Below are 20917 nucleotides of genomic sequence, written 5' to 3'. Positions count from 1 at the left end.
CCACTAGTTATCTGCAAATAAATAGTATAAATATTTATTAGAGAATTATCTAGCTTACTTTCAATATACTAACATTAAAAGAAAAGAGAAATAGAACAGAGGATACATCACCAAATTGGGTTTTGACCAACATCCAGACTTAATCAACTCTGGGAAGTCCCATGTCACAGCACATCTGGAGTCCCAATTAGGAAAGGGTCCCAAGCAGTGCATCAGCTCATCCTCTGTAGTCCCCTTCTCCTCCTGTCTTCAATTTTTCCCAGCATCAGGGTCTTTTCAAATGAGTCAGTTCTTCGCATCAGGTGGCCAAAGTATTGGAGTTTCAGCTTCAGCATCAGCATCATTCCTTCTGGTGAATATTCAGGACTGATTTCCTTTAGGATGGACTGGTTGTAAGCCTGGTTTCATGTTAATGCTGTTTGTTTTGTCTAGTAAAACTGGGAATGTTGATAAGCCTGGGATTTGGTTGGCCAGGCCCCCTTCAGAATCTTGGGAACAATCTCAAGATTCCTCCCCTAATTTATCTAAGGTGCTGCAAGTCTTACACTCACAGCAAGCAGTCACTCACAGTCGTTCCCAGTCAAGGCAGTGTCCAGGCAGATTAGAAGCAAGGTTAGAGACCTGTTCTGCTTTGTCTCTGAAGCCTGCTAAGTCACTTCAGTTGTGTCTGACTGTGTGCAACCCCACAGACGGCAGCCTACCAGGCTCCCCCATCCCTGGGATGCTCTAAGCAAGAACACTGGAGTGGGTTGCCATTTCCTTCTCCAATGCATGAAAGTGAAAAAACAAAGTGAAGTCGCTCAGTCGTGTCCGACTCCTAGCGACCCCATGGACTGCAGCCCACCAGGCCCCTCCATCCATGGGATTTTCCAGGCAAGAGTACTGGAGTGGGTTGCCATTGCCTTCTCAATCTGAAGCCTGAACAAGACTATTTTTTAAATTTCCATAACAACTTGTCAGAATAGTTATCATCAAAACCCCGCAAATAACAAGTGTTGACTAGGATGTATAGAAAAGGGGACCCTGGTACACTGTTGGTGGGAATATAAATTGGTGCAGCCACTATGGAAAACACATTGGAGGTTTTTTGAAAAATTAAAAATAGAATTGCCATATGAGTCACCAATTCATTTATGAATATTTACCTGAAGAAAACAAAAACCTTAATTCAAATATTATATGCACTCTAAATTTCATTCCTGAACATGGAACAACAGACTGGTTCAAAATCAGGAAAGGAGTACATCAAGGCTCTATATTGTCACCCTGTTTATTTAACTTACAGGCAAAGTACATCATGCGAAATGTCGGGCCAGATGAAGCATAAGCTGGAATCAAAATGCTGGGAGAAATAATATCAATAATCTCAGATATGCAGATGACACCACCTTTATGACATAAAGTGAAGAAGAACTAAAGAGCCTCTTGATGAAAGTAAAAGAGGAGAGTGAAAAAGTTGGGTTAAAACTCAACATTCAGAAAACTAAGATCATGGCATCCAGTCCCATCACTTCATGGCAAAGAGATGAGGAAACAATGGAAACAGGGCTTTTTCCAATTTCTGTTGGGCTCCCAAATCACTGTAGATGGTGACTGCAGCCATGAAATTAAAAGATGCTTGCTCTTTGGAAGAAAAGCTATGACCAACCTAGATGGCATATTAAAAAAGCAGAGATGTTGCCGACAAAGATCTGAATAGTCAAAGCTATGGTCTTTCCAGTTGTCATGTATAAATGTGAGAATTGGACTATAAAGAAAGCTGAGCACCAAAGAATTGATGCTTTTGAACTGTGGTGTTGGTTAAGACTCTTGAGAGGACAGCAAGGAGATCCAACCAGTCCATCCTAAAGGAACTCAGTCCTGAATATTCATTGGAAGGACTGATGCTGAAGCTGAAACTCTACTACTTTGGCCATCTGATGGGAAGAACTGACTCATTGGAAAAGACCCTGATGCTGGGAAAGACTGAAGATGGGAGGAGAAGGGGACAACAGAGGATGAGATGGTTGGATGGCATCACTGACTCGCACATGAGTTTGAGTAATCTCCAGGAATTGGTGATGGATAGGAAAGCCTGGTGTGCTGCAGTCCATGGGTTGCAAAGAGTCGGGCACAACTGAGGGACTGAATTGAACTGAATTGGACTTTCATTCCAACATTATTTATGATAGGCAAGATTTTGAAGCCATCTAAGTGTCTATGGATAGATGAATGGTGAAGAAGATATGGTATACATATACAATGGAATGCTACTGAGCCATAAAAAATCGAGTCTTTTCATTTGTGACAACATGGATGTATCTGCTGCTGCTGCTGCTAAGTCGCGACAGTCGTGTCCAACTCTGTGCGATCCCATAGACGGCAGCCCACCAGGCTCCGCCGTCCCTGGGATTCTCCAGGCAAGAACGCTGGAGTGGGCCGCCATTTCCTTCTCCAATGCATGAAAGTGAAAAGGGAAAGTGAAGTCACTCAGTTGTGTCCGACTTCTTGAGACCCCATGGACTGCAGCCCACCAGGCTCCTCCGTCCATGGGATTTTCCAGTTAAGAGTACTGGAGTGGGGTGCCATTGCCTTCTCTAATGGATGTATCTAGGGTTTGTTATATGAAGTGAAGTAAGTCAGATAAAGAAAGATAAACACAGTATCATCTCACTTGTATGTGGAATCTAAAAACAAAACCAAGCAAAATGAAAACAGACTCATAGATACAAATAACAATTATTCGTATTAGTTTAGTTTAAACTATTAGATTAGTTACCAGAGGGGGATAATGTTGCAAGGGTTGAAACAGGTGGAGGGGATTAAGTACAAATCCCTGTTATAAAATAAGCCTTATGCAATATACAACATAAAGAATGTGGTCAGTAATATTGTAGCAACTTTGTATGGGGACAGATGTTTACTAGACTTATTGCAGTGATTATATCATAATTTTGCAAATTTTAAATCACTATGTAGTGTAAGATACCTGAAACTAAGATAATATTGTATGTCAAGTGTATTTCAATAATAGTAATAATAAAGAATTCTTTGGAGTCTATTAACTGCATCAAATCCCCTAAGATACTATTGGGACCCATCCCAGGGGATGTGGGTTTTAATATAAGTGTAAATATCTCCCACTTAGCATAATAAATGGTATGCCAAGGGATGTTTCTTAGAGACCATGGTAAGTTATATAATGGTTAGGCTGTGAAAATATCAAGATGAATGGGGAAAGAGCTTATGCCAAAATAATATGGAGAGTTGGAGGAAAAGTGAAGGTAAAAAAAAGATGAAATGAGAATGCACACTCACAATCTCCTGAGGCTACACTTTTACCTACATGTTCTTATACCTTTGATTGTGCAAAATCTCATTTGGAAAATGTGGAAGGAGATGCACCAATATAGCCTGCATTGATTTAGCTATTGTTTCTGATCTAGTTTGCAATTGTATGTATGTGAATAGCAAGAGGTCAAGGAGTACTTTTCTCTGTTTTCTAGAACTGCTTTTGAATTCATGAATTTGTTAATAAATGAATCTTGAAGCATAGCTCTGGAGAACAGATTGGATGAAAATAAGACTTAGGGCTAGGTTGATGAAGCATCTGAGAAAGGAAATAGCAGGATTACCATGAGGTGACAAAATCAGGCCAGGACAAGAAGAAGGTATGCATGCTCCTTGTGCTCATCAGTTCTGGGAAATGGGAATGTGGATAGTTGGGGTCTGCTGGTGGTTGGTGGAATAGAGTAAGTAGACACCATGTCAAAGAGAGCCAAATATACTCTCATGTAGAACTTTAAAGTTAGAAGGTAAATGAGGGATTGGGACCAGTCTTAATTCTGAACCCAGAGAAATTGAAAGATATATGAATGTATATTGAAATAACAGGTCAGTATACATTATAAAATGATTAAATAATTTTTTGACTTGTTAAGTGTTTACAGACTGGAAATGATGTTGACTCTGAGAGGAGGTAAGCATCCATTTTCAAGTCCACTTAAAAAATTCACAGAAATAAGTGGAATAATTGGTTTTCTTGGGATGTAACTATTTATTTTCTAAAGTTTTGCTGTGTGGTGCCCTTAAGAAAGACTAAGACATCAGATAATTAAGAATTTGGTCATTAATCTACTGGATTTCTGGATAAGGTCATTGAGAGAATATGTTATTCCTTTTTGATGTTATTTCTGTCCACTGTGCTTTCATTTTCACTTTATTCTTACTCTTCACTCCATTTAAAATAAAACACATTTTGTTCTTTGGCTGAAGAACAGTTCTGTGAATCTTAGCCTAAGCCTAACCACCTTCATGCAATTTTTCTGACCCATTTCTATACAAAAGCATTCTGTGCATACTTCTAAATTGAACTTAGAATACAATTTCCAAATTTCATCTTTGGAGTTTTATCTCCCTTACTGCTCAATGGTCTCATTGAAGGTATGTGGTTAATTTTATTCAAACTTGTATTCAAATTCCCTAACCTAGGTTGGTACACAGAGGACCTCTTAAGTACTTGATGGACTAAGTTGAGAGAGTACATCTCCACTTGGGCTTCCCAGGTGGCCCAGTGGTAAAGAATCCATCTGCCAAGTGAGGAGATTCAGGAGACATGGGTTGATCCCTGGGCCAGGAATGTCTCATGGAGAAGGAAATGGTAACCCACTCCAGTGTTCTTGCCTGGAAAATCCCACAGACAGAGGAGTCTGGTGGGCTACAGTCCATGGGGTCAGACAGAGTTGGACATGACCGAGCACGGACACACCTCCCCACTTACCTTATATATTCTTACTAATGAAAGACAGTAGCTGTCTCTGAAAGCTTAACATGACAAAATTGAGAACCTCAACTGTCTTCTCCTCAGCCCTAGTAGTCCAATTTTACCCCACAGGTCTATTATATAACATAGCATATAAATATATATATATATATATATTTCCTGGGAGGATTTCCCAAAGTATCAAATTATCTCTCATTTTTACTAGTCTTCATAGGCTTTAAAGGACACAGCAAATCTTGACATGGGTCAAAGTCAACAGATGTATTTACCTTCTTGTGCATTTATCTCTGATGGATGCTTCTCAACTTTGACTTCCCTCAATATTCAAACATTCCTAAATTTGAATCAAAACTTTCCATATAATTGCACACATCAAACATCCGCATTTTCTATAGAACTAGTTTTCCCCACAAAATCTTCCTTTTTTTGCTTCAAATATTTATTTATTATAACTAAGTTCAGAATTCCCATGTATTCTGGATGAGTGCTATGAAACAAAATCACTTGATAATTCTTTTCAATGTCACTATAAGGAAGGTATCCATAAAGATATGACCACCAGGATAGAAAGAATCCTATTAGGAAGTAAGATTTAGGGTTTCTAAAATGCTCTGCCCTCTCCCCATGGTTACGAGGTAGAAATATATTTGAAAGTTGCCTAGTCCAAAATATTTAATCTCTGCTCCCTCAGCTGGGCTGTATGTGGACAATGTCTTTACTGAATATGTTGAGTTATGAACTCTCTAAATGATAGGCTTATTTAGATTAGAATGATCTCTCAATTCATGTTTCATCATAACTAAAAAAATACTCTGTCAAGTATTTACCTCTCTTTGATCCATTTTCAAATTTCATGGGTACTTTAAAAAAAATTATGATGAGAACTGAGTTGTTTATTTTCTAAAATAGGACATAGAAATTTCTTGTCCTGTTTCTTCTTCAGCAATTCATCTATTTGTGAAGTTTTAAAATTAATTTTTATGTGGTAGAATTTTTCATTCATATATGTAAATAAAAATCAATTGTTTCTTCTGCCTTAAAAACCAGACCATCTATTATTCACAAACACCACAAAAATGCATAAACATACATACAAGATTATTCACATTATATTTTGAGGGGTTTTTAGATTCCCTAATAGGGTAATAGTTGAGATTACAAGTACCAAAGAAATCACCATACACCCTAAGCAAAAAATATATGGAATGTTATCACATACATAGACTCTGGAATTTTATTCTTTCTACTTATTTCTGGCTATACTTCAGATTTTTAATTTTCACTGTGCAGAGGATATTATTCTGCCCTCTCTTGTTTATATCAGTTTTTTATTAGGGAAAGTGGCAATAAAGTAAGGTAATTTCTATTCCTGGTGCCATACGATGCTCAGGAGAGGCTAGCAAAAAATAAGGAATGGGAGTGTGCTTAACCTTGTTTCTTTTTTCAAAAATTTGATATAATTGATACATAGTGTTGCGTTATGTTCAAGGTATACAGTGTTGATTTGATACATTTGTATATCACAATATGACTACTGCCATAGCTTTAGCTATCACTCCCCTCACATCACATAGACTTTTTTTTTGTGATGAGAACATTCAGTCTGTTAGCAATTTTGAAGTATGTAATCAGTATTGCTGACAAAAATTATTTATCTTATTTTTTTTAATAGAAACAAAGGATTATTAAAATGTTCTTTTGCATCTTAACAGGAGTCTGAAAAAATGGAGACATGGAGGAGGGATCGCTGACTGGAAGCCAACAATTGTTTCTGATATGGACAACAGACAAATTGTGGCAGGAATGATGGGGCAGAATAATTGTGGCAGAAAAAATGTCTATGCCTAATGACACCCAGTTCCATCCTTCTTCATTCCTTTTGTTGGGCATCCCCGGGCTAGAAGACATGCACATCTGGATTGGATTTCCCTTTTTCTTTGTGTATCTTGTTGCACTCCTGGGGAACGCTGCTGTCCTATTTGTGATCCGGACTGAGCATAGTCTCCACCAGCCCATGTACTACTTCTTGGCCATATTGGACTCTGTTGACCTGGGTTTGTCCACGGCCACCATTCCCAAAATGCTGGGCATCTTCTGGTTCAGCCTCAAAGATATATCCTTTGGAAGCTGCCTTTCCCAGATGTTCTTTATCCACTTCTTCACTGCCATAGAGAGCATTGTGTTGGTGGCCATGGCCTTTGACCGGTACATCGCCATTTGTAAACCCCTTCAGTACACCATGATTCTCACCAGGAAAATCATTGGCGTTATTGCAGGCATTGCTATTCTGCGGAGCCTGAACATGGTGGCTCCACTGGTATTTCTCCTCCTGAGACTACCCTTCTGTGGGCACCATATCATCCCTCATACCTACTGTGAGCACATGGGCATTGCCCATCTGGCCTGTGCTAGCATCAAAGTCAACATATTATTTGGTCTTGGGGATATGGCTATCTTATTATTGGATGTACTTCTTATCATTCTTTCCTATATCAGGATCCTCTATACTGTCTTCTACCTGCCTTCCTGGGAAGCCCGGTTCAAAGCTCTCAATACCTGTGGCTCCCACATTGGTGTTATCTTAATCTTTTTCACACCAGCATTTTTCTCTTTCTTAACACACCGTTTTAGCCACAACATTCCTCAATTTATCCATATCCTCTTAGCCAATCTATATGTGATTGTTCCACCAGCCCTCAATCCTATAATCTATGGAATCAGGACTAAGCAAATTAGGGAACAAGTTTTGAAGAAATTTTTTTTGAAAAAAAAAAAAAAGGTTAACCATTAGTAGCCTTAGAATGTTTAACAGTTCATATTTTATCCATATGCTTATTAGAGGGGGTTATTGTCTAAAAAGATAAAGGGCAGGGAGCCTTAACAGTGATTATTAACAGTAATGACATTCCTTTGTCCATAATTCTTTTAGTTTAAGAATAATAGTGAGTTTATTGATGATAATATAATCATCTGTAAGGATTATATCTTTTGAAACCTATTTATAGTTAGATTGATCAAGATAGCCCTGTGACATAGTTACTCTATTTGAACGTTTTCAAATGAGTAGTTAAAGATTCATCTGAAAATTCAGTTGTTATTGGAATGTAGATTGCTAGGGCAGGTAGCTTTAAAATTATAGTAGTTTCTGGATCACCAGAGGAAATGTGAAAGCAATAGAATAAAATCAGTAGCAGGATTTTAGAAATAATAACAATGATATTATTTGGAATCCTTAGTATGTATTGTTCTAGAAAATTTACTTGTATTAATACACATATTTCCTATGTGAGTTCTATGATGTGGTTACTTTTAAAATTTGCATTTTTATATGAGTAAATGATGGGTCATAAAATTCTCCACAACAAATTATGATCATGATTTTCACTCTAGGGAAACATGAGAAACCATGCGTTAGAAATGAAATAGGAAATTCTGTCGTGGTCCGCCTAGTCAAGGCTATGGTTTTTCCAGTAGTCATGTATGGATGTGAGAGTTGGACTGTGAAGAAAGCTGAGCACCAAAGAGTTGATGCTTTTGAACTGTGGTGTTGGAGAAGACTCTTGAGAGTCCCATGGACTGCAAGGAGATCCAACCAGTCCATTCTGAAGGAGATCAGCCCTGGGATTTCTTTGGAAGGAATGATGCTAAAGCTGAAACTCCAGTACTTTGGCCACCTCATGCGAAGAGTTGATTCATTGGAAAAGACTGATTCTGGGAGGGATTGGGGGCAGGAGGAAAAGGGGACTACAGAGGATGAGATGGCTGGATGGCATCACTGACTCGATGGACGTAAATTTGAGTGAACTCCGGAGTTGGTGATAGACAGGGAGGCCTGGCGTGCTGCAATTCATGGGATTGCACAGAGTTGGACACAACTGAAGCGACTTAGCAGCAGTAGCAGCAGCACTATGAAATTAAAAGACGCTTACTCCTTGGAAGTAAAGTTATGACCAACCTAGACAGCATAATAAAAAGCAGAGACATTACTTTGCCAACAAAGGTCCATCTAGTCAAGGCTATGGTTTTTCCAGTAGTCATGTATGGATGTGAGAGTTGGACTATAAAGAAAGCTGAGCACAGAATTGATGCTTTTGAACTGTGGTGTTGGAGAAGACTCTTTAGAGTCCCTTGGACTGCAAGGAGATCCAACCAGTCCATTCTGAAGGAGATCAGCCCTGGGATTTCTTTGGAAGGAATGATGTTAAAGCTGAAACTCCAATATTTTGGCCATCTGATGCGAAGAGCTGACTTATTCAGCTCTTCAGAAAAGACCCTGATGTTGGGAAAGATTGAAGGCAAGAGGAGAAGTCAATGACAGAGAATGAGATTGTTGGATGGCATCACCAACTCAATGGACATGAATTTGGGTAAACTCCTGGAGTTGGTGATGGACAGGGAGGCCTGGTGTGCTGTGGTTCATGGGGTTGTAAAGAGTTGGACACGACTGAGTGACTGAACTGAACTGAAATAAATATTTATGAACTTCAACACATGCTAAGTTGTATGTGGCTATTTGGTGATATGCAGATGGAAAGGAGAGTCTTACATCCTGAGAATCCCATGGTAGGAAAGTTACGCTATTAAGGCTAAGAACATTCTGTTATAGGATTGTATATTACTTTATTTTGGGAGGAGACTTTTAGAAAATTTGCAATAATATCCAATAAATATTACAAATATTGCACCAATATATTGAAGAATACCAAGCAAAGCTAGAAGTATATTTGGCTTTTTTCACTTTCTAGAATAATCATACAAAAAATTATTGACTTAGTCCATAAAGGAGGTGTCATTTGAAATTGCATTCAAGAGGGTCTTCCACAGTTATCTCTTATACTTCAGTTACTTCAGAAATTTTTACTTTTGATTCTTCATCAGCTTATAAGCATGGACATTTTACTGCATGACCAGAAACCATCATAGATAAATTTAAAAAATAGATATTGTCTTCTAAATCTTAAAGCTAATTTAACAAAAATGTTGTAAACAGGATAACATAGGTCCATTCAGTTCAGTTCAGTCTCTCAGTCATGTCCGACTCTTTGTGACCCCATGAATCGCAGCACGCCAGACCTCCCTGTCCATCACCAACTCCCGGAGTTCACCCAGACTCACGTCCATCAAGTCAGTGATGCCATCCAGCCATCTCATCCTCTGTCATCCCCTTCTCCTATTGCTCCCAATCTCTCCCAGCATCAGAGTCTTTTCCAACGAGTCAACTCTTTGCATGAGGTGGCCAAAGTACCGGAGTTTCAGCTTTAGCATCATTCCTTCCAAAGAAATCCCAGGGCTGATCTCCTTCAGAATGAACTGGTTGGATCTCCTTGCAGTCCAAGGGACTCTGAAGAGTCTTTTCCAACACCACAGTTCAAAAGCATCAATTCTTTGGTGCTCAGCCTTCTTCACAGTCCAACTCTCACATCCATACATGACCACAGGAAAAACTATAGCCTTGACTAGATGAACCTTTGTTGGCAAAGTAATGTCTCTGCTTTTGAATATGCTATCTAGGTTGGACATAATTTTCCTTCCAAAGAGTAAGTGTCTTTTAATTTCATGGCTGCAGTCACCATCTGCAGTGATTTTGGAGCCCAGAAAAATAAAGTCTGACACTGTTTCCAGTGTTTCCCCATCTATTTCCCATGAAGCGATGGTACTGGATGCCATGATCTTAATTTTCTGAATGTTGAGCTTTAAGCCAACTTTTTCACTCTCCACTTTCACTTTCATCAGGAGGCTTTTTAGTTCCTCTTCACTTTCTGCCATAAGGGTGGTGTCGCCTGCATATCTGAGGTTATTGATATTTCTCCCGGCAATGTTGATTCCAGCTTGTGCTTCTTCCAGTCCAGCGTTTTTCATGATGTACTCTGCATATAAGTTAAATAAGCATAGCCACTGCTAAATCTTTTGTACTTAGAAAATTTAACAAACCAAAAGATCATACTCAGGCAAATTAATAAAGAGGTATCAGATAAATTGAGTCAAGCTACCCTATATATTCCGGAGAAGGCAATGGCAACCCACTCCAGTACTCTTGCCTGGAAAATCCCATGGGCAGAGGAGCCTGGTAGGCTGCAGTCCATGGGGTTGCTAAGAGTCGGACACAACTGAGCGACTTCACTTTCACTTTTCACTTTCATGCATTGGAGAAGGAAATGTCAACCCACTCCAATGTTCTTGCCTGGAGACTCCCAGGGACGGGAGAGCCTGGTGGGCTGCCGTCTATGAGGTCGCACAGAGTCGGACACGACTGAAGCGACTTAACAGCAGCAGCCTATATATTCAGAACCTTCTGATTCTAGACAGGCAAGGAAGTTTTAGTCATCCAAATAGATGTCAGAGGAGCTCACATTAACAAGCAAAAATAATATTATCATATTAGATGTAAATAAATATATAAAAAAATTTAGAACATTATCTATAGCAAATTGGGCCTTTGGATAAAATCATCACAGCAAGAAAAACCTCTCGAAGACTTTTGAGGAAGAACATATAGCTAGCCAATTTGTTTTTCAGTAGTGAAAGGATGAAAATTAAAAAATATTTTTTGACACATTTAAGTTAGGCATTCCTGGTGCTTACCGACATTTCCAACTTTTCTTTTTCTTCCAGGAACATGGGGGGTTTATGTGTGTAAAACTTCTTGCAGTTAGACTTGGCCATGGGACTTGCAATGGCAAAATATTTGTAGAACTGATCTTTGTCAATTCTTAGTGAAATATTTAAGACTAATTATGTAATTTTTCATTTTCTCTCTCCCACCTCTGTTCAGTGGAGGCTTTTGTTCAGATGTCATGTCATAAAATTCTGACCTTTGTCAGAATAACTCCCTGAGTGACTACAATACAGCCCCTCCCCACTCCCAAAGCTTGTATTAGTCATGTAGTAGGAATAAGAATTAAACCTTTTATTTCTTAATACACTGAAACTTGGGATGGAGTGAGTATTATCTAAGCATTATCTAGACTATCTTGAATAGTATCACATTCATGAAAAGTGTCCAAGAATACCCAATTTTCTTTCTGAAGAACTATATTGGAAGACATACGGAAAAACAACAAGACCTGTTCTAAAGCTGTAGTAGTGATGACCTATAATAAAGCACAGTAATTTGGAGAGTATTGTTTTGGTGCAAGTATAGAAAACCAGTCCAATGAAACTGAATAGAGAGTTCAGAAACACCCACAGATACACGTTTGCACGAATTATAGGAGAGATAACATTGTAGTACAGTAACAAAAGGTGATATTTTTAATAAAAGATATTGGATAAATTGGAGAGTCATAGAAAGGAACAGTGAATTTTGATGTTTATCTCACATTATACAAAAAAATCCTTCCCAAATGAATTGTATATGTAAACTTGAAAGGATAAACCATACAACTTCTGGACAAATAACTTTCCAATAAGAATGGATTATAAAGACACAATACATACACATATATGTGCTAACAATATGAGAAATATATTTTTAAAGTTAAGAACATCTTTTATCAAATAAAGCATATCAAATATATATATTTTATCAAATAAATAATAGGGAGAATAGACAAAATAAGAAAATGGAACACTACCACCTAGAAAACTTAGCAAAGGGTTTGTATGGGGCTTTTGCAAAGGAAGATGTCCAAATTTCTAGTGAGCATGAAAAGATGCACTGTTTTCTTAGTCACAAAAGAAATACATATAAAATCACTAAGCAATTCCACTATATACTGACCATAATGGGTAAAGTGAAAGGATCGCAAGAGTCAGGCACGGCTTAGCAACTAAACCACCAAAATACCAAATATGTGCAACTAGAATCCTCAAACATTGCTAGTGAGATGGTAAATTGGTAAAATCATTTTAGAAAACTATTTGGCAGTATCTCAGGAAGCTGTCCTTTGCACCCCAGTTCACTCCATCATCACAAACATAGAGTGATTTTGTCTGATGTTCATATCTTGAAAAGTTGTTTATGTTAAGTGGGTATTGTCATGGTCAAGATATTGGTGCCAGTCCAGTGAGCCAATGACAACTGTTAGAACTGCTTTATTCTGTCTCTGAAGAGAGTCAGCTTCATAATTCTATACTTATCCAGGCTAGACACAGTGCATAATCCTTCTGTGATGTCCACAAGTAATGTAAGTTTATGTTTTCCTTTGTAGTTTTTGTTGTGCCACCTTCTAAGCCCTTTCTAAAGGAAATTAGGTTAGAAAGCATAGAAAACATACAAGTTCTCTGAGTTTCTGTAGCTCTAAAGTTAACACTGTACAACTTAATTATTTGCACATTTATAAGTTGTTAATGGGGCTTCCCTGGTAGTTCAGGGAGAAAGAATCTGCCTGCACAACAGGATACAAAGGATTCAATCCCTGGGTAGGGAAGATCCCCTGGAGAAGGAAATAGCAACATACTCCAGTATTTTTGCCTGGAAAATCTCATGGACAGAGAAGCCAGACAGGTTACAATCCATGGGGTTGCAAAAGAGTCAGACACAATTTAGCAACTAAAAACAACATCTCGTGGTTAGTATTGTCTATGCAACCAGAATATAGGCCTCATGGGGAAAAGATTTACAAATTAAAACATATATGACCACACACTTAATCTTTTTTTGGCCATGTGGCATGAGGGATTTTAGTTCCCTAACCAGGCATGGAACCCATACCCCTTACAGTGGAAGCATGGAGTCAACCACTGGACCACAGAGAAGTCTACACATTCTTAATTTTAAATAAGTATTCAATGGCTACTTGACTTCTAGATCAAGGCAAAGATATTTGCTGGAAAAAAAGTGGTACAATAATTAGAGAATATAACAGCCTTAGGGGACCAGATAGAAAAATCATAGGTTGCTTCAGGTATTATTCTTATAGGACTGATGGCAAGGGAATAATTAGAACTGTTGGGTTCTTAGAGAATTAGAAATACTTGGAAATTGGGAGAAACTTGAAAGTCCCAAAGGCTTCCTTTGCCCATGTCCTTTTTTATGCCTTCGAACCTGTGGTAAGAACTTGTGAGTTCACTTTCTTTGATGCTTTCATACTGTGGAGCCTCAGAAGGGTAGCTACTCTCAGTCCGGGAGAAAATTTTCCATCCCAGTAAGCTTTTCTCTTTGGACCACAGTTACAGTGCTGAGACATGCTTAGCGCATTTATTAGTCTGGATTGTACATTTTTTTTTTTAATGTTGGCTATTCCTGAAGCTGGTAAGTTGGTGCAGGCTTAGCTATGGCTATACGCATTTGAACATATAGATTAGGAAAGTTTGGACTTGAATCTCTTGATTTAACCCCCTCACTAACTTTACATATGAAATTAATTTGGAGGAGATAAACCAAAATCTTTTACATTCTTATTTCTAATTGATAGAATTGTAGGTAATTCTGTGTATTTTAGTGTTTTATTACTTTTTTGTACAAGTATCTCTAATTTTCATGAAAAGAGGAAGAAAAAGAAAAAGCTAAACAGTCAACTAAGCAACTTGTTATGATATTGCTAAATTCTCTCTCCTCCTCTTCAATCTTTTCTGTCCCTTTCCTTTACATATTCTGCCTTCTTTGTTTCTTTCTGTATCTCTTTCTCCATCCTTCCCATTTCTAATTTTCTCTTTTAGTTTAATTCTACTGAACTTTGTCATGCTACAGGTTATTTTGGAATATTATTTTGTATTTAATATCCAAAAATAGACATTCTAAAATTTTTTTCAAATCAAACCAACACATGATAAAGAGCCTCAATATGTTTAATTACTTTCAGATTGCAAATAGTTTGTAGTTTCTTAAAAGCATACAATGAAATTTCCATGCTGATTTATACATATAAGACTCCTTGTTTACAAATATATTCATTCTTGATTTAGTCTTCCATACTATCAAGCAAGATTAGTGTTAAATGGACTTACCTGGTGACTCAGCTGGTAAAGAATCCACCTGCAATGCGGGAGACATGGGTTCACTCCCTGGGTTGGGAAGATCCTGGGGAGAAGGGAATGACTACCCACACACTCCATTATTCTGGCCTGAAGAATTCCACGGAGTGTATAGTACATGGGGTTGCAAAGGATCAGACATGACTGAACCACTTTCACTTTTTACTTTAGCATTAAATATATAAGCTGTATATAAAACACACAACACTAGCAGGTGGTGCTAGTGGTAAAGAATCTGCTTGCCAGTGCAGTAGATGCAAGAGACATGGGTTCAATCCCTGGGCTGGGAAGATCCCCTGGAGAAGGAAATGACAAACCACGCCAATATTCTTGCCTGGAAAATCCCATGAGCCTGGTGGGCTACAGTCCAGTGGATCACAAAGAATTGGACACGACTGAGCAACCGAGCACACAAAAACACATAACAGTTGAAAAATAATCAGTTTTTAAAATCACATCTCTTCTTTGCTGTAAAAGTAGCTATTTGTAGAACTCAACCATTACTTGTTCTTCCAGTCTATTCATTACTTTAAAAAAAATTAGAGTCTCCTTTGCTGCCCTGTACATACACACAGACATAAAGAACACACTTTTGAACTTAGTGGGAGGAGAGGCTGGGATGATTTGAGAGAGTAGCATTGAAACATATACATTACTTTATTTAAAATAGAGAGCTGGTGGGAGTTTAACCTATCATGCAGAGCACCCAAAGCTGGTGTTCCATGACAACCTGAAGGGATGGAGTGGGGAGGAACCTGGGAGGGGGCTTTGGGAGGAAGGGGCCACATGTGTGCCTATGGCCAATTCATGTTTATGTATGCAAAACCATCACAATATTGTAAAGTAATTATCCTCCAGTTAAAGTTAAAAAATGTATTAGAGTCAAATTTGGAAAAAGTAAGATGATATTCTCTTTCCAAAATTATGAACATGGATTTATTTATTTATTTAGCTATCCACCTGTTCTATTTGGTATAGAATGGGAAAGTGAATCTCATTTGAGTTGAAATATATCTGATATATAACAGTTGCTTCTGAGCTAGGCTGGCTCAGTGTTGTGCAAAAGAACAATTTTGATCTTACAGACAGATACTCCTTTATCCAGGACTTCAGAATACCTGATTGAACATCTTTCTGGTTTTAGCACTGTTATTGAGCTTTTGTTGTTCATTGTATATAGGAATAAAGATCTTTTAGAGTGAATAAGAATCTTTTGGAAAGGTGACATGCAGGATGAGGCTGTTTTGCCACAATTTCACCCCTATTTTTTTTTTTTTCTTGGCAAAGTAATGTCTCTACTTTTTATTTTATTTATTTATTTATTTATTTTTTACGTCTTAATTTTATTTTATTTTTAAACTTTACAATATTGTATTGGTTTTGCCAAATATCGAAATGAACCCACTTTTAATTTATTTCTATCCTACATAGGGGCCTCCTAAATTGCCTTATTCAGGAGGTTTTGATTTAAGATCTCACAAGTCTTTGGCATCACCCCTTTTCCCCTTGTACAATTCTATTTGGGCACTCTAATATAGAATAAATAATGACTTTATGCTGAAAACAAGTTGAGATTGCAAAAGACTGATTAACTCTGATTTTTGAAAATGTACCACTATGAAACTATATTATTGATGTTTTACTGATGTATTTGAATATCCAAATAGTCAGGAGGTCCCATGAGAGAACAAGTTATGCATGAACAAATCTACCAGTTACATTTTACTTTCTATTTTTGATTGTCGTGATCACCTGCTTTTATAAAATTCTCTCTAGAATGTCCTCCTTGCATTTTCTTTTTATTACATCACGGGCCCATTGATAGCTTCCTTGTCAGGAAAGCTTCTGATCAGAGTTCTCTTCCTTATGTACTCAGAGCACCCTTTTTTGAGCATTATGGTTTTCTTTTTCATTTCTCCATCCTTAACTGCCAGATATACTGTGTGATATCTGTTACCATTCTTCTAACATGAAGACTTTTGACCAGGAGTCAAAATTAATAATTACCTACTCATTCAGTCTTTTTGTAAAAGAAATGTTTTGAGTCACAGCTATCCACCAAATCCTGTGCTAGAGAAATAATGATGAACAAAACCACTTCCTAGCCCTTGATGCAAATCTGCCTGAAGCTTACAATTACATGGGAACTCGGACATTGATTAAATAGCCATACAGAGAGCTATGGAGTAGAATTACAGGGTCTTGGGAGAGAAATATAACAAGTCAACACTGAGTTCCATGAAGCCTTTCTGAGCATGAGTAACTAAAAGACCTGGGAGATTAATGGGAGGATGATGCTGGTTCTTCTTTCTCTTCCTCATATCAGCCTTGATGTATATACCTTACAACAGATATATTTAGATTTTTAGAGACTTTAGCTTCCTATCTTTTCTCCTGAAGTATCATGCTTCTTTTATTCTTAGAATCTTCTACATAGATTTCCTAAAATCTTAAGGGAACAGTGTACTGTGATGTCCCCTAACTTCCTTAGCTTCAAAGAAAAGATCAAGTCTCTTATTATTAATACTATTTCATTCTCTTCAAAGAGAGAAGAGAATCTGTCCTTCACGGATTATAATTAAGAACACACTCATATTTGGTTCCCTCTTCTTTAGAAATGTGTATTTAGACCAATTATGTTAAAATTTGCAAGAGGTAGTATAGAACAAGGAAGAGTAATTGGAAGAAACTGGAGATAGCTAGCCACAAAGTTAATGTAGCACAAGAAAAAGAATGAAGAACTGACTACTTAGTTCTAAAATAAGCACATTTGGGCAGAACGCTGGGAATACCAGAAGGTCAGAGAGCTGGGTGACTGGAACAAAGCAGTTTTGTTTTGAGGATGAAGACCTGCACCTGAGATTCAGACCAAAAGAAATCACAATGAGGTACCATCTCACGCTGATCAGAATGGTTGCTATCAAAAAGTCTACAAACAATAAATGCTGGACAGGGTGCAGAGAAAAGGGAACCTTCTTACACTGTTGGTGGGAATGCAAACTCAAGTTTGCATTTGAGTACAGCCACCATGAACAACGTGGAGATTCCTTAAAAAACTGGAAATAGAACTGCCGTATGACCCAGGAATTCCAAGGAAACCAGAATTGAAAGAGACACTTGTACCCCAATGTTCATCGCAGCACTGTTTACAATAGTTAGGACATGGAAGCAATGTGGATGACCATTGGCAGATGAATGAATAAGAAAGTTGTGGTACATACACACAATGGAATATTACTCAGCTATTAAAAAGAATGCATTTGAATCAGTTCTAATAAAGTGGATGAAACTGGAGCCTATTATAGAGTGAAGTAAGTCAGAAAGAAAAACACCAATACAGTATATTAATGGATATATATGGAATTTAGAAAGGTGGTAACAATGACCCAATATGCGAGACAGCAAAAGAGACACAGTAAAGAACAGACTTTTGGACTCTGTGGGAGAAGGCAAGGGTGGGATGATTTGAGAGAATAGCATTGAAACATGTATATTACCATATGTGAAACAGATCGCCAGTCCAGGTTTGATGCATGAGACAGGGTGCTCAAGACTGGTGCAATGGGATGACCCTGAGGGATGGGAGGTGAGATGGGGGTTCAGGATGTGGAACACATGTACATCCATGGCTGATTCATGTCAATGTATGGCAAAAACCACTACAATATTTTAAAGTAATTAGCCTCCAGTTAAAAAAAAAAAAAAAAGAATCCACTTACTCAGGAACCAGAATCAGTCTTGTTTCCCCATGTCTGAATACCAAGTAATATAATTTATTTGAAATTTCCCTGTGAGATTGAGATAAATAATTTTAAATACTTGTATGATGTTATTATTTTAGAATTATTCTCTTCCTTCTTATAACAATGACAATATAATAATGATATAGGTATTTTAGAAATGAAGTAAGCCCAGGTTGTTGGTACAAGAAAATAGGGAAAAATGGGGAGCCTGAAGCATTGTCAGAGCTTTAAACTTGAGTCAACCTCGCTAAAAGAGAGATGGTTTTATATCTAAAATTAATTTTGTAGCATTGAATTTTGTGAAGTCAGTGACCTTATAAGGTAAGGTTCTATTTCAAAGAATAAAGCACATGTCTTCATACATTGATGACAAAAGTAAGAAATAACACAAATTTAGAAGCAAAAAATATATATGCTTAGATTTTTTGTAATAACTTTTAAATTGCAATATAATTGCTTTACAACATTATGTTAGTTTCTGCTGTATAACATGAATCAACTGTAATGTATACATATATCCCCTCCCTTTTGAGCCTCTCCATCTCACTCCTCTAGGTCATCACAGTGGATGAAGCTGAGCTCCCTGTGCTGTACAGCAGCTTCCCACCAGCTATCTATTTTACACCTGGTAGTGTACCTATGTCAGTGCTACTTTCATAGCATGTTGAGAAAGAAATATATGTCATATTAAGTACTGGAGGGAAGAGCTCATTGATTTCAACTGGAAACCCCCAAGGGCATATGTTAGAGTAATATTTCTAGTTAAGCAAATGGTTTTAAAGGCTGCTTCTGAAATCTATAATAATACCAATGCTCACAAATTGTAATCATTTATCAGTGGGATATGTGTATCTTCTTAGAATGTGTGTATCTTCTCTCAATTTATAATTAACATTTCAAAAAGTTAGAGCCTAGTATAGAATCTTATATTAACTGACTTGGTTTAATTTCTCACTAAAACTAATTTAGATGATCTTGTCTAATGTCTAAATATCCATTCATTTCTTTTTTTTTAATTTTATTTTATTTTTAAACTTTACAATATTGTATTAGTTTTGCCAAATAGTGATCTCCTTCACGTGCCATACATAACAAGGAAAGTAAATGAGAGGAAGAGAAGTCTGTGGAATAACGTGCTCTTTCTTCTATATTTCTAGAGAAAGTGTACATACTTATATCTTATCGTTCTTCCGCAGTATTAGCAATATTGAGGCATTGGGAAGCCTGATATAGAACAAAATATTCCTTCAAATGAGTGGAGCGTGATGATCAAAAGCCTTTGCCAATATGTCTCCAGTCAATAACTCATGGATTCACCCCTCATCTTTCCTGTTGTTGGGAATTCCAGGACTGGAAAATATGCAAGTCTGGCTTGGCTTTCCGTTTGGTATAGTGTATCTGATTGCCCTCCTTGGTAACGTTACCATCCTCTTTGTCATCCAGACTGAACACAGTCTTCACCAGCCCATGTTCTATTTTTTGGCCATCTTGGCTCTCACAGACCTGGGCCTGTCCACAGCCACTATTCCCAAAATGCTAGGCATCTTCTGGTTTAACCTCGGTGTGATTTCCTTTGGGGGATGCTTAACTCAAATGTTCTTCATACATCTGTTTACAGGCTTTGAAACATTCATGCTTGTAGCCATGGCTTTTGATCGCTACGTTGCCATTTGCCACCCTCTTCGATATAACACAATCCTCACCAACAGAAATACCTGTATTATTGTGGAAATAGGAATGTTGAAAAATTTGGTTTTTGTTTTTCCACTTATATCCCTCCTTCTAAGGCTTTCATTCTGTGGACATAATACTATACCCCACACCTACTGTGAGCACATGGGCATTGCCCGTTTGGCCTGTGTCAGCATAAAGGTCAATATATTGTTTGGATTAATCCTTATTTCTATGATACTTTTGGATGTTGTTTTGATTGCTATATCCTATGTGAAGATTCTACATGCTGTCTTCAGACTCCCATCCCAGGAGGCCAGACTCAAAGCTCTTAATACCTGTGGTTCCCATGTGTGTGTCATTTTAGCTTTCTTCACTCCAGCCTTTTTCTCTTTTATGACTCATCGATTTGGACACAATATTCCACGTTATATCCACATCCTCCTGGCTAATTTATATGTGGTCATCCCCCCTGCCCTTAATCCCATTATTTATGGGGTGAGAACCAAACAGATCCGAAATCAGGTGGTGACAATATGTCATTTTAAAAAAGCTTGACTCTGAACATTTGTTTGAAAAGAGCCTTAAAATAATTTTCTTTTCCATCCTTTAAAATTAACGTGTCCTTAAGATTTTATGGAGAATATGCTTTACAGAATATGATATTAAACATCATATTGAGAGAGTTAATTCCTAGGCAGGTTGATAAGAAGTCCAGGGTTCCCGAGGAGGAGAAAGGAGTCTGGGGCTCTCAAGGAGGAGATAGGGTTCTAGAATTCTCAAGGAGGAGGAAAGGACAAACTTTTTTTTTCCCCCTCTACATCCC

The 20917-nt window shown here is 37.6% G+C and overlaps 2 protein-coding genes across 2 annotated transcripts; both read left to right on the top strand.

Moving 5' to 3' along the window:
- The first annotated feature begins 6590 nt into the window (after positions 1–6590).
- LOC113905006 (olfactory receptor 52E8-like) lies at positions 6591–7553 on the top strand. The gene has a single exon (XM_027562049.1). The coding sequence runs from the start codon at positions 6597–6599 to the stop codon at positions 7551–7553; it is 957 nt and encodes a 318-aa protein (XP_027417850.1). The 5' UTR covers positions 6591–6596.
- A 12154-nt stretch (positions 7554–19707) lies between these two features.
- LOC113905005 (olfactory receptor 52E4-like) lies at positions 19708–20649 on the top strand. Its single transcript, XM_027562047.1, has one exon. The coding sequence runs from the start codon at positions 19708–19710 to the stop codon at positions 20647–20649; it is 942 nt and encodes a 313-aa protein (XP_027417848.1).
- The last annotated feature ends 268 nt before the right edge of the window (positions 20650–20917 follow it).

Source organism: Bos indicus x Bos taurus, chromosome 15, assembly GCF_003369695.1.
Source record: "Bos indicus x Bos taurus breed Angus x Brahman F1 hybrid chromosome 15, Bos_hybrid_MaternalHap_v2.0, whole genome shotgun sequence".
Taxonomy (NCBI): domain Eukaryota; kingdom Metazoa; phylum Chordata; class Mammalia; order Artiodactyla; family Bovidae; genus Bos; species Bos indicus x Bos taurus.
Note: the sequence above shows the minus strand (reverse complement) of the source record. Positions and strands in the feature narration are given on the sequence as shown.

Coding starts and splice junctions, on each gene's coding strand:
- LOC113905006 (XM_027562049.1), top strand. CDS start 6,597: ATGTCTATGCCTAATGACACCCAGTTCCATCCTTCTTCATTCCTTTTG.
- LOC113905005 (XM_027562047.1), top strand. CDS start 19,708: ATGTCTCCAGTCAATAACTCATGGATTCACCCCTCATCTTTCCTGTTG.